A 13,459-nucleotide genomic window follows, 5' to 3' on the forward strand; every position below is an offset into this window, starting at 1 on the left:
ACTGTTTTACTTAGTTTCCCCCACTTTTACCAACACAAATTTAGAGACTTTACCCAGAAAAAAAACAACACAACAATGTTTTGTTCTTTTATTCAACTTTATTTCACAATTTGATGCCATTTATTGTGTTTTGTTCTAATATCACACACAAATGTCAACTGGCTAAAACAATATAAAACATAACTTCCACAATTTGTCATTATTTATATTATGTACATGCACTCATATATTCAGAGGCAAAAAAAAAAAAGAAAAAAAAAAAACAATCTCAGGCCTTCGCTTGCTCCCAAGTTCACTTTCTTTTGCTTTTCATTTCCGAGGCCGTTCCGATGAGGATCCTTCGGCCACACCGACTTGGAGATGGACCCGTTTCTGGATTTTATGATGTTGACGTTCATTTTTTTTAAGCTTTGCAGGATAAAAGAAAAACACACAGGGAAACTATTCTAATTAATTTTTACTGGCGGTCAGAGTGACCTCGGGCTCATCGCTGTAACTGACAAACTGTCTCACTCCCTGTTGGATTCACAAAAAGAATCTTAACCCTAAGTTCCTCTTAGTTTCACTGCATTAACATGACGACTGAAGCTCAAAGGAGGAAGACAAGCCCTGACACCCCCCCCACCCAGGGCCCAGTTCTCATAGGTCGCTCGTCCTTCTCGGAGGTGAACAGAGCGCTGCTTCCTACCTACGTAACTGCTACTGCTTTACTTGAAATCAACATTGAACAACTTTAATGGAAAGTCTGATGTGAGCGGATGAGAGGAGGGATGACGAGCACACAACAAATGGATTGACATCCACTGTGTTTGTGACTTTGTGCCGGTTTAAACCCATATTCATGACACACAACCTGCTAAATTCCCAGGGGTTTTATTAACAACTGAAAAGTTACAGAAACACTCTTCCTCAGCCAGAACGGACTCCACATTACACCGAGAGGGCTTTATGAAATGAAATCGTATTTCTACAGCACATCGGCATGACTGATGTCCTAACGGAGGCGCAAGAGAGAGCTCTGAAGTTCTCAGGACAAAAGTGGGGATGAAGTGAATTATACAAAAAAGTAAACAAATAGTAAAGTTCACGTTGACAGCAGAGATCTACAGTTCAGGATCATCAGCTATGGATTAAAACGCATTCATATTTCTGCGAGATGGGTAAAAGTATGATCTCTTGTTGTTTAAAAGAGAGAACGAAAGAACAAAAGAGAGAATGAAAGAAAGAAAGCTGTCTTCTGTGTAATGGTATAATAATATGATAATACTCGAAGCTGGATTCTTATTGGAGTGGTCCTTCAGGTGTCGCTTGCCTCCTGTTTGTTTGTGACCATCAGCTCAGGCAGCTCTGGCAGGATGGAGGCCAGCCCTCCTCTCTATGTGGGGGCAAACTTCTTGGCCTGTGCCCGTACCCGCTTCTCATAGTCCATCCTGTTCTGACTGAAACACAGAGATCAAGACATTTTAAACCCTGCTTACATTCTTTCAACTCCAGAGCTGCTTTCATACATGCATCGTGTTTTCCTCAAATTCTCTGGAGGAACAGTATATAAGTGCACAACAGTATGTAACTGCACATTTTCCTGCCAACCCCCTTGGAAAATAAGGGCTCATCAGAAGTAAAAAAAAAAATCATAAATAATTCACCACAAGCGAGTGGGTGTGGTGACGACATTTCTCACTCATGACGGACGTGAAACCGAGAAAAGGCTGCAGATGTGGAAATGGCAATAAAAGAGCTGAGTGTTCAAAACCAGGTTACACTTGCCAAATAAAATAAATAAAAACAGGCTTCAACTGCAGATACACTCACCAGTAAATCGTGTAGGCTTCTGCTTGTGCTGGGTCTTGAATGTTCGGCTCATTCAGCAGCTCCTGGATCCCCAACAGGATCTGAACACACAGGCAACAGCTCTCCAGTCACAGTCCAGTAAGGGTGGTGCGTTTTTACCAGTATCAACTTCACATACATTCATTTACTGGTCAATAACAAATAGGTAGAAGGTAAATAGGAAAGCATGGTAGTTTGAGAACAAACCTGTTTGATGGTGATGGCTGGCCTCCAGTCTTTGTCCTCCTCCAGGATGGACAGACACACGGTGCCTGAGGGGTAAACATTCGGGTGGAATATTGGTGGCTCAAACTTGCCTGAGAGAAAAATCAGTCAGGAGAGAAAACAGGGATCTTGGTCAAGATTGGGGTCAAACTTACAAAGTAGAATGTTGTCAGCAGTGACATCACCTGACGGTTTTTAAACACTATCTCTAAAAACACAAGAGATAAAACTATCCTCACGTCTGTTGGCCAACATCACTGATCAAATCCTCTTATTGTTGAATATCATGACAATAAAGAACAAGACTTTTATTTCTTAATGGAATAGTTCACTGTAAACTCTACTCTATTTTAATTGAAGCTTCCCACATTCCGTCAAATCCAGAGACCAAATAAATTAACCCTTCAAATAAAAAGGTTTGTCATCTTGTGCTCTGCCTGAGGTGCAAACAGCAAACATCTGTATGGAGACTGAAAATGGAAATGAAACCGTGTGCCACGTGCAGAGTCATACTCACATTTGGGTGGTGAGGACGGGTAGTCATCTTTGAAGAGCATTCGCAGTTTGTAGAGTCCTCCCTCCCACAGGGTCTGATGACAGAACGAGGACATGTTGAGATTACACAACTGCAAAGAGACTGAGACGCACTTTGTTGTGAACGTGGCTCCAGGAGGAGCACAGACGACATTCAGGCTAAAAACACGATGGAACTGTCTCTGTTCCGAGGTGAATTTTAATTTCTGGGTTCAGGGAAACTCGGATGACACAACAGGAGCAGTTTCTGTTGTTGTGTAACCATTTATTTCAATTTTATCTAGATTTGGCTGCAACAGAGTTTACCCCTGAAACTCCAGAAGTGTTTTGTGGAATCAAACCTTTCACCCATCACCTCCATCGACATTAATGTTGAGTGGTTAAAGAGTGAATATTCATTTTTGGGTGAACTATCCCTTTAAAACTACAACCATAGGGGAAATAAATCTGTCTTTAAACTAAAAAAGTAAGAGAAATGTGACATTTGTTTGAATTATCGATTTAATACTTGATCTGGACACCAGGATAACACCTACTCCTTTCTTCCCAGGAATGGCGCACTCCCAGTTCATCAGATTCATGGTCCCGTCCGGATTCTTAGTGGGAACAGCAACGAAACCCTGCGGACACAGGAACATGAGTGGGTCTGAACTGTAATGGGAAGTGAGCACGTGTTTACTGGGACCAGTACAGAACTTACAAACGGGTGATCCTTCCTCCAGGCTTTACGCTCCTGGGACAGTCGGCTGAGAGCAATGCCAGACATCGCTGCTCATCCACGCCTCCCTGTGGAAAAACAAACAGCCGCCCCCCCCACCAACCGACAACTTCACGATCAGTTGAGGATCAAATACACAATAACACGGTTGGACTATTAACGACACAACAAAGACGATACTGGCCGTGTAGCCCACCTGGGAGACAACAATAGCAAACCGAACACGGACTGAAACCCGCGCCACGTCGGGTCCGAACCCGGATGTCAGAACTCACCTGTTGTTTATTTCAGTTAAATGTCAGATGTACGTTGGTTTGAGGCCCAGCTCGTCCGCTCCCGTGTTGCTAACGTTAGCTTGTCGGGTTAAAACACACGATTCGACGTCCGGGCACCGAACTAAAGAATCAGCTAGGCGGCGAACGACTGAATCTACATCCCTCGATCACACGTGGAGGAAGATGTCGCTGCTGCTTCGGATGATTTGACTCAGTTTGTAAAACAAAGCGACGCCTCGAGTGCTCGACTGTCTCCGAATCAGGACCCCCGTTTGTTTATTACCTGAGGACCCACAGGCACTTTACAGGACGACTAAATGACACACGTCACACATGGTCGGCCATCTTTGATGTGGTTTTGCTTTTTTTTATTGTTTTATTTTTTTATTTGTGCAATTCTAGTTTATTGCGGAAGTGCATTACTTTCATTTGAGGAAAGAATAACCAATCTGTTTTTCTGAATTAATGAGATAATATCCCCTTTTTAGGAAATTAAGAAAAACAGCAGGTTCTTTAGTTTTTAAAGATTGATTTCTCATTTATTCAGAAAAACAGCAGATTTCTTTCAGGACAATTATCTTGTTAATACAGACATCAGACCATCTTCTTTCCAGGTCAATTATTTTTTTAATTAACAAAAACAGGGCTAGATTCAGCTAGCCCCCTGAGGTATATTTATCACATTTAATTTAATAATTAAGAATGTAATAAAGTAAAAACACCAACAACATTTTTGCATGAAATTTACCATAAAACTGGACAAAGAAGAGAACGTCAGTCATTTCCAATGATCCGATTGGAAACATGTGGTTGATCAACACAACTTCCATGAACAGAATTGTTCCCTGTTCTCCTCCACAGCCCCTCAAACAGTTCAATATTTACTCTGTAGTTACTGAATACAGGAGTTTTTGCTCAATGCAGGAGCTGCTTTTATTTTAATAGAGTAAAATGACACAAGGACCTCAGGCAACCATTTATTGTGATAAGAATACAACATCAATCTATGATTCTATAAAGAAAGTGCATATTTTTCAAGTCAGTCCTCTCCTGTCTTGAAAGATTATTGAAGAGATCGATCAAAAACATCTTCAACTATTCAACAAACAATTACAGACTATTTCAGGATAGTGGTAGATTATTCTAAATTATGCAAGGAGATTTTCATCAATCAATTCTATCAGCTGACAAAACCCTTACTGCCTATGTTAGCTAGTAGATTTTATAACAAGCTAGTGGTCTTGATCTGTCGCAGCAGACAAACAGCTGCCTGTCCGATGTGGTTTGTTCAGACCTTCTTTCCTTCTCCCTCTGAGATGATCAGCTCTGGACTTGCCCTCTTGAACCATTCAGTCCAGGAGCCGTCGTAAACACAGGCCCCGGGGTGGCCCAGCAGGTGAGCAGCCAGGACAACCTGACATGCGGTGACACCCCTACTACAGGTTACCCACAGCGGCTGCTCCAGGTCCACCCCTGCCTCTCTGAACACTTTGGACAGGCCCTCGGTTTCCAGCTCCTTCCCGTTGGCGTCCAAGAAAGAAGTGAAGGGCAAGTTGATCGTACCAGGGAAATGGCCGGGCAGCGTATCTGTTGAGGTGAGAGAGGAATGAGTAAAGTTTGGGTAATAAACTCGGCGATCAGTCTATCTGTTACTGAGGGATGCCTCACATGTGGCTCTCTATGAAGTTTCTACATTTTCCCATCTTAATATGTTTTATCTGGTAGTTTTGACAATGTGACATTTAATATGATAATTATCAATAAACAATTATATGAAAACTTTAGCTGGATTTCCCCTGTTACTATGTTTTTATTGGAGTTTTTCCTTACTCTTGTTAAGGAAAAGAGGATGTCGCACCTTGTTAAGAACTATGAGACAATTGTAATTTGTGTATGAATATGGGCCACACATTTAAAATTTGATTGATTGAAAAAAAGTTGACATGACTCAAGGTATGTGGCCAGCTTCTGGAATCTGATTGACCCCTGAAGTTCATGACCACTGTTTCTTTAAAATAAATCTAAAATAAAGGACGTATCCAGCTGGGGGCCGAGCTTCTGGAATCTGATTGGCCCTTGAAATGCCCTCTTCTTCTTAATAACACAGAACCTGACTTTTCACAGATCAGAGCAGGTCACACTTAAAATATGAAAGTTATGAATTAGTTTTACATTCTTATCTTGATTGAAGTGGTCAACAAGTTTGGACAAGAAGCAAATTCCAAAATAAAAGATGTGCAGTTTTGCTCAAGGAAAGAACCAAAGGAAAACACAAAGAAATATATAATAAATGTAATAATAAAAAGAGAAAAAAACTAAATGATGGTGCAAAATAAAACCCTCTCACCATCCCTGGTCTCCGGCTCAGTGCCCCTGAACCTGCCTACAGGCCGGGAGTCCACCACCTGCACCTGCCTGGTGCCCACGTTCTCCAGCACGTCCTCGTAGCTCTTCACCCAGGACAGATTGGCAGCGGCCCTGAACTCCGTGCTCTCCGGGACGCACCTCTCCGCTGTGACCGGGTGACCGTCCTGCAGCCAGTTCTTCCAGCCGCCGTCCAGCACCGACACCCGGCTGTGTCCGAACATCCGGAACATCCACCACACCCGGGGTGCGACGTACGACCCGACGTCGCTGCAGTCGTACACGACTACGTGCGTGTCGTTGCCGATGCCCAGGTCGCCCACATACTTGGAGAAGTGGCTGGAGGTCGGTAGCATGTGTTCGAACGCAGTGCCCCGGCTGCAGCACTCCTCTATGTCAAAAAACAAGGAGCCCGGAATGTGCCTCTGTGCAAACTCAGCCTTCGCATCCCTCTTCAGCCTGGCCATATACCACGACGTGTCCAGGATGCGGAGCTTGGGACCGACGAGGTTGCACCGGACGGCCTCTGCCAGCCACTGGCCGGACACCAAAGCTCGGGTCTGAGCCGCCATGACGCCTGGGAACGAGCTCCGAAAGCAGGGGAGAAGCGGACAGTCTGTCCCTTCGATCCCGAGTGGAGCACACGGAAGTTCAGGACTAACACTTCCTCTCTGGGAAAGTTTAAAGTTCAGACTCATCCAAACCCAAGTGGTGAATTAATGAAAGTTCCAAATCATTCCCACCTTAATAAAGAATATCCTCTCTTTTCTGTAAATTAATCTAAGTCCTGCATGAGATCAGATACAAATGTATTGATCACACAGCAGCACCTGCCCTCTTCTCCTCCACAGCTCCTCAATCAGTTTAATATTTACTCTGTAGTTACTGAGTACAGGAGTTGTTGCTCCATGCAGGAGCTACTTTTATGTTAACAGAGTAAAATGACACAAGGACCTCAGGCAACCATTTATTGTTCTATTTTTTTATAAGAATACAACATCCATCTATGATTTTATAAAGAAAGTGCATATTTTTCAAGAGTCAGTCCTCTCCGGTCTTGATCGTTTTTCAAGAGATGAATCAAAAACATCTTCGACCATTCAACAAACAATTACAGACTATTTCAGGATAGTTGTAGATTATTCAAAATTATGCAAATTTCCAAATTTAAACATTTGCATAATGCACAGGAGATTTCCATCAATCAATTCTGTCAGCTGACAAAACCTGCTACTGCCTATGTTAGTGAATCCATTTTATAACAAGCTAGTGGTCTTGATCTGTCGCAGCAGACAAAGAGCTGTCTGTCCAATGTGGTTTGTTCAGACCTTCTTTCCTTCTCCCTCTGAGATGATCAGCTCCGGACTGGCCCTCTTGAACCATTCAGACCAGGAGCCGTCGTAAACACAGGCCCCGGGGTGGCCCAGCAGGTGAGCAGCCAGGACAACGTGACACGCGGTGACACCAGAACCACAGGTGGTCCACAGCGGCTGCTCCAGGTCCACCCCGGCCTCTCTGAACAGTTTGGACAAGCCCTCGGTTTCCAGCTCCTTCCCGCTGGCGTCCATGAAAGAAGTGAAGGGCATGTTGATCGCACCAGGGAAATGGCCGGGTAGCGTGTCTGTGCAGGTGAGAGAGAGGAATGACAAATCAAGCTGTTAACGATTGATCCCTCGCATGTGGCTCTCTCTGAAGTTTAGTTGTTTTCCCCTGTGATAGCTTTTTTGGTAGTTTTGACAATGTGACATTTAATGTGATAATCATCAAAACGAAACTGATATGAAAACGTTAGCTGGGTTTCCCCTGTTTCTATTTGTTTTGGTAGTTTTTTCACCTACCAAAGTTTTTTCACCTCTGTACCTCTTGTTGAGGTACAGAGGATGTTGCACCTTCTTAAGAGCTATGAGACAGATGGGCTATACAAATCAAATGTGATTGATTGATTATGTGACAGCCAACAAATTGTATTCCAAAAAAGGTTGACATGGGTGACACCTGGGATGTGGCCAGATCCTGGAATCTGATTGGCCCCTGAAGTTCATGCCCACTGGCAATTGCTTTTAAATAATAAAACAGTTTTTTCTTATTTTGTTGGCGGTCACATTAGAGTACTTTATTATATTTCTTATTCTTATGTGCCAGTGAACAAAATAAATCTAAAATAAAGGACGAATCCGGGGGTGGAGCCAGCTTCTTGAATCTGATTGGCCCTTGAAAAGCCCTCATCTTCCTCACAACACAGAACTTGACTGTTGCTCAATGAAAACACAAACAAATATAGAATACATTCATAATAATAAATAGATAAATAAACCAAATGATGCTGCAAAAATAAACCCTCTCACCGTCTCTGGGCTCCGGCTCGGTCCCCCTGAACCGGCCTGCAGACCGGGCGTCCACCACCTGCACCCGCCTGGTGCCCACGTTCTCCAGCACGTCCTCGTAGCTCTTCACCCAGGACAGATTGACAGCGGCCCTGAACTCCGTGCGCTCCGGGACGCAGCTCTCCGCTGTGACCGGGTGACCGTCCAGCAGCCAGTTCTTCCAGCCGCCGTCCAGCACCGACACCAGGCTGTGTCCGAACATCCGGAACATCCACCACACGCGCGGCGCGCTGAACGACCCGAAGTCGCTTGTGTCGTACACGACTACGTGCGTGTCGCTGCCGATGCCCAGGTCGCCCACATACCGGGAGAAGTGGCTGGCGGTCGGCAGCATGTGATCCAACGCGGAGCTCCGGTCGCTGCACTCGTCTATGTCAAAAAACAAGGAGCCCGGAATGTGCCTCTGTGCAAACTCAGCCTTCGTGTCCCGCTTCAGTTTCGGCAAATACCACGACGTGTCCAGGATGCGGAGCTTGGGACCGACGAGGTTGCACCGGACGGCCTCTGCCAGCCACTGGCCGGACACCAAAGCTCGGGTCTGAGCCGCCATGACGCGCAGGAACGAGCTCCGAGCGCAGGGGGGAAGCGGACAGTCTGTCCCTGCGATCCCGATCGGAGCACACGGAAGTCCGGGACTTTCACTTCCTCTCAGGGGAAGTTCAAAGTCCAGACCCATCCCAAACTCATTCCATGAACCCAAGTGGTAAATTAATGGAAGTTGCCGATCATTCCCACCTTAATAAAGAATATTTTCTCTGTTCTGTAAATTAATCTAAGTCCTGCATGAGATCAGATAGAACTGTATTGATCCCACAGCAGGACCCTCTCACTTGTTACAGCAGCAGATAGTGAGAATAAAAATAAGAATATATCAATATCCATGCACCTTCTCCGTTGAAAATATTGTTTGTAATATTAACAAAAAATAATAATAAACTTTAATTGTATAGCAAGGAGTGCAGCTCAAAGTGCTTCACATACAATATAGATACAAATAAAAACATGTACTACAATAAGAAGAAACCAGTTTTTAAGAAACACGGTTTAAACATGTTCAAATAACATTTGAAAGAAAAGGATTTTTTTTTTTTTTTTTATGATAAATCCATAAAAACAGAAAAAAGAAAGAAAGTTGTTTAAACATATGAGAGTGCACGATCTATAGTTAAAGGCTGTTCCGCCACTTCTGAGAGAAGTTTACAAAATCTGCTACTCGCTCCATGCAGGGCCTAGTTTTATTTTAACAGAGTAAAAGAAAACAAGGACCTCAGGCAACCATTCATTGTAAATCGTTTATAAGAATACAACATCGATCGATGATTCGATACAGAAAGTGTATATTTTTCAAGAGCTTTCCTTGTGAAAAACCTCTTCAGATGCTGCCTGTCCGATGGGGTTCATTCAGACCTTCTTTCCTTCTGCCTCTGAGATGATCAGCTCCGGACTGGCCCTCTTGAACCATTCAGTCCAGGAGCCGTCGTAAACACAGGCCCCGGGGTGCCCCAGCAGGTGAGCAGCCAGGACAACCTGACACGCGGTGACACCAGAACTACAGGTGGTCCACAGCGGCTGACCTGGGTCCACCCCGGCTTCTCTGAACACTTTGGACAGGCCCTCGGTTTCCAGCATCTTCCCGTTGGCGTCCATGAAGGTAGTGAAGGGTATGTTGATCGCACCAGGGAAATGGCCGGGCAGCGTATCTGTGCAGGTGAGAGAGAGGAATGAGAAATATGAAGATGTTTGGGTAATAAACTCAGAGATCAATCTATCTGTTTCTGAGGGATGCCTCACACGTGGCTCTCTCTGTGGTTTCTAAATTTTCTCCTGTTAATAGTTTTTTTGCTAGTTCTTGTGTGTGACAATGTGACATTTAATGTGTTTATTAATAATACAAAACTGTTATGAAAACTTTAGCTGGGTTTCCACTGTTACTATGTTTTACTCTGTCGCACCTTTTTCAGACCTATGAGATGAATTGTAATTTGTGTATTAATATGGGCTATACAAATACAATTTGATTGATTGATTGATTGATTATGTGAATGTATTCCAATAAAGGTTAACATGGGTGACACCTGAGATGTGGCCAGATCCTGGAAATTCGATTGGCCCATGTGCATTCAGGCCCACTGTCAATTTCTTTAAAAAAATCTTAAAAAAATGTTTTTGTTAGCTGTCACATTAGAATACTTTACTATATTTCTTATTCGTATGTGCCAGTCACCAAAATAAATCTGAAATACTCTGAATCCAGGGGTGGGTCGAGATTGGCCCTTGAAATGCCCTTGTCTTCTTAACACCACCAAACCAAAGGAAAACACAAACAAATATATAATACATTTAATAATCATAAATAGACAAATAAACTAAGTGATGCTGCAAAATAAAACCCTCTCACCGTCCCTGGGCTCCGGCTCGGTCCCCCTGAACCTGCCTACAGGCCGGGAGTCCACCACCTGCACCTGCCTGGTGCCCACGTTCTCCAGCACGTCCTCGCAGCTCTTCACCCAGGACAGATTGGCAGCGGCCCTGAACTCCGTTGGCTCCGGGACGCAGCTCTCCGCTGTGACCAGGTGACCGTCCAGCAGCCAGTTCTTCCAGCCGCCGTCCAGCACCGACACCCGGGTGTGTCCGAACATCCGAAACATCCACCACACCCGGGGTGCGATGTGAGACCCGTATTCGCTGGTGTCGTACACGACCACGTGCGTGTCGTTGCCGATGCCGAGGTCGCCCACATACTGGGAGAAGTGGCTGGAGGTCGGCAGCATGAGATCATACGCAGCGCTATGGTCGCAGCACTCCACTATGTCAAAAAACAAGGAGCCCGGAATGTGCCTCTGTGCAAACTCAGCCTTCGGGTCCCGCTTCAGTTCGGGCAAATGCCACGACGTGTCCAGGATGCGAAGCTTGGGACCGACGAGGTTGCACCGGACGGCCTCTGCCAGCCACTGGCCGGACACCACATCTCGGGTCTGGGTCTCCATGACGCACAGGAACGAGATCCGAGCGCAGGGTGGCACCTTTATATATAGTCTATTGGTGGCACAGTAATCTTTGCCTGCGATCCAGACCACGGAAGCTCAGGACGTTAACTTCCTCATACCAAGAATAATTTGATTTCATCCCCTATATGGCATTAGATCAGATACAAATGTACTGAATCAAAGATAAATGTTATAAGTTTTATTTTAAAGACGTTTACTGATATCTACTAACAGTCTGTTCCGCCACTTCTCAGCTAGATTTCCAAAATCTGCATTTCAGATTTTCTTTGTTGCTGTTATTTGGATCCTCTGATAGACTGCAGATTATGATCTCAGTGTTCTAGAGGGAACATGGTTAACTGGAAAGTCAGCTACTTGGTTCATTCAGGGCCTTGTATGTGAGGAGGAGAAGCTTAGATCCAATGTGTCTCAGGCAACAAGTGCAGAGCGTCTAACTGGACTAATGTGTTCTCTCCTCTTGGTTCTGGTGAACCCCCAAGCTGCAGAGTTCGGAACAAGCTGGAGTCTCTCCAATGTTTTCACTGCTAAGTCCTGTAAAAAGTGCATCACTGTGATCCAGCCGGGTAGACATGGAACATTTTGAGTTGGAAAACTAGGTTTTGGTCAGATCCGAGTCAAAGCTCAGCCTACACTTGCTGGGCCCTACTGGTGAGCAACAGTTGGGCCTGTGTGGCTGAAGCATGCCACCAAATGTCTGACAGGCTCAGCACAAACACTTTAACTTAGTTTGTATGTTTTTGACCTCTATTACTTTCATAATAGATGTTTTGGTCATTAATGTTGCATAAGTGTGAGTTTTGCCAACCTAAAATATTCATATTAAATCGCTGAATTTATTTAATGGTGCCACGCTTAAGGCAGAGTAATCCCAACATACTCCAGGGGTGCGTTACAGACCATGGGAGGGAGGGAGGGAGAGAGAGAGAGAGAGAGAGAGAGGGAAAGAGAGGGAGAGAGAGAGAGAGAGAGAGAGAGAAAGACTGCTATATATTGCATTTTGGACAGAGAAGGAGGAGGCAAGACACCAAATTGCTTCATTGGAGTCACTGCTTCTGCATTAAAGATAAAGCCTAGTTGCTGTTGTCCAACAAAATTTTCCGACCACTGACTGAGCTGCCATCCGACCAACTGGCCAGATTGGAGAGAAATATCCACACCGAGGTAAGCTTACTTTTATAATGAATATCTTGTCTTTAGAATAACTGTGTCTATGGTCCTGAAGCACAAAAGGTTTATCTGCAATTAACAACAGTAGTGTTTTTATTTGGGTATTATAGAAATATTCAAAATTCAAATTCAAACTCAAATTCATCATGGTATGTAAATTAATTTCACTGTGAATAGTTTTTAATGACTGTCTGTTTGGTTGAAAAACTGACCATTTCAGTTTTCCGGCTTGGAGTGGTTTGGAAAGACGTGTTGCTATTTCTTAAATATCTTTTTAATTTTCAAGCAGAGTCAACAAAATCCCATTCGTTTCTGTCGTATCGATTCACTTCTGATTAATGAAGACATTTAAGCCCAAAAATGTGTATAAGTAAAAGAAAAACGATGCACATGGAAGCAAACCGCTGAGTTTAAACTGGAAAATATGTTAATGATTATAAAAGTTATTGTCCATGAAATCATTCAATCACTTAAATCCCAAATATCCTGTTGGGATTGATTCATAGATACTTTATTTTGTAGTAGTGAGTAACATTGCTCGCGCTGCTTCCCTTCACTAACTGAGCTATTGAAATCATAAGATTCATATCCCAAGAGCTGATCCAGCACACAGACAGGCAGCCTTGTGTGGATGACTTGAACTGATGAGTCAAATCAGGACAAAATCTAATTGTCCAACAGGGAGGCATGCATTTCCCTGACAACCAATAAGAGCAAAATGCCAGGCTTTATTTTTCTGTGCCAACGAGTTGTAGTAACTGATTACTCGTGCGTGGGCTCAGTTATTGGACATCGCTACAGTCCATACAGCTGCTCTGTGCAGGAGAGGGAACCGTCCCACACAGAAGTAAAAATCTGGATACATTCCATTCATGTTCATCACATTATGACACAAAGAGACCTGTGTTAGAGTCAGCTTCCCCTTCGCCATAATTCAGATAATTGACTTAGTGG

At 44.1% G+C, this 13,459-nt stretch overlaps 4 protein-coding genes across 4 annotated transcripts; all 4 read right to left on the reverse strand.

The window, feature by feature from the left end:
* Window positions 1-74: 74 nt before the first annotated feature.
* Window positions 75-3,868, reverse strand: LOC133970789 (SUMO-conjugating enzyme UBC9-like). The gene is made up of 7 exons (XM_062407845.1): window positions 3,583-3,868; window positions 3,290-3,375; window positions 3,126-3,209; window positions 2,573-2,645; window positions 2,038-2,147; window positions 1,813-1,892; window positions 75-1,439 (listed from the first exon to the last, which is right to left on the reverse strand). Exons 2-7 carry the CDS (start codon window positions 3,353-3,355, stop codon window positions 1,376-1,378), a joined length of 477 nt encoding a protein of 158 aa, XP_062263829.1. The 5' UTR covers window positions 3,356-3,375; window positions 3,583-3,868; the 3' UTR covers window positions 75-1,375.
* Window positions 3,869-4,546: 678 nt separating this feature from the next.
* Window positions 4,547-6,786, reverse strand: LOC133970759 (3-mercaptopyruvate sulfurtransferase-like). Its single transcript, XM_062407810.1, has 2 exons — window positions 5,930-6,786; window positions 4,547-5,169 (listed from the first exon to the last, which is right to left on the reverse strand). The coding sequence occupies exons 1-2, from the start codon at window positions 6,642-6,644 to the stop codon at window positions 4,871-4,873; spliced, it is 1,014 nt and encodes a 337-aa protein (XP_062263794.1). The 5' UTR covers window positions 6,645-6,786; the 3' UTR covers window positions 4,547-4,870.
* A 114-nt stretch (window positions 6,787-6,900) lies between these two features.
* On the reverse strand, window positions 6,901-9,014 carry LOC133970758 (3-mercaptopyruvate sulfurtransferase-like). Its single transcript, XM_062407809.1, has 2 exons — window positions 8,292-9,014; window positions 6,901-7,567 (listed from the first exon to the last, which is right to left on the reverse strand). Exons 1-2 carry the CDS (start codon window positions 9,004-9,006, stop codon window positions 7,269-7,271), a joined length of 1,014 nt encoding a protein of 337 aa, XP_062263793.1. The 5' UTR covers window positions 9,007-9,014; the 3' UTR covers window positions 6,901-7,268.
* A 594-nt stretch (window positions 9,015-9,608) lies between these two features.
* LOC133970763 (thiosulfate sulfurtransferase-like) lies at window positions 9,609-11,347 on the reverse strand. The gene is made up of 2 exons (XM_062407813.1): window positions 10,729-11,347; window positions 9,609-10,030 (listed from the first exon to the last, which is right to left on the reverse strand). The coding sequence occupies exons 1-2, from the start codon at window positions 11,315-11,317 to the stop codon at window positions 9,732-9,734; spliced, it is 888 nt and encodes a 295-aa protein (XP_062263797.1). The 5' UTR covers window positions 11,318-11,347; the 3' UTR covers window positions 9,609-9,731.
* Window positions 11,348-13,459: the final 2,112 nt, after the last annotated feature.

The sequence above is a fragment of the Platichthys flesus genome, chromosome 16 (genome assembly GCF_949316205.1).
Source record: "Platichthys flesus chromosome 16, fPlaFle2.1, whole genome shotgun sequence".
In the NCBI taxonomy this organism is placed as follows: Eukaryota; Metazoa; Chordata; class Actinopteri; order Pleuronectiformes; family Pleuronectidae; genus Platichthys; species Platichthys flesus.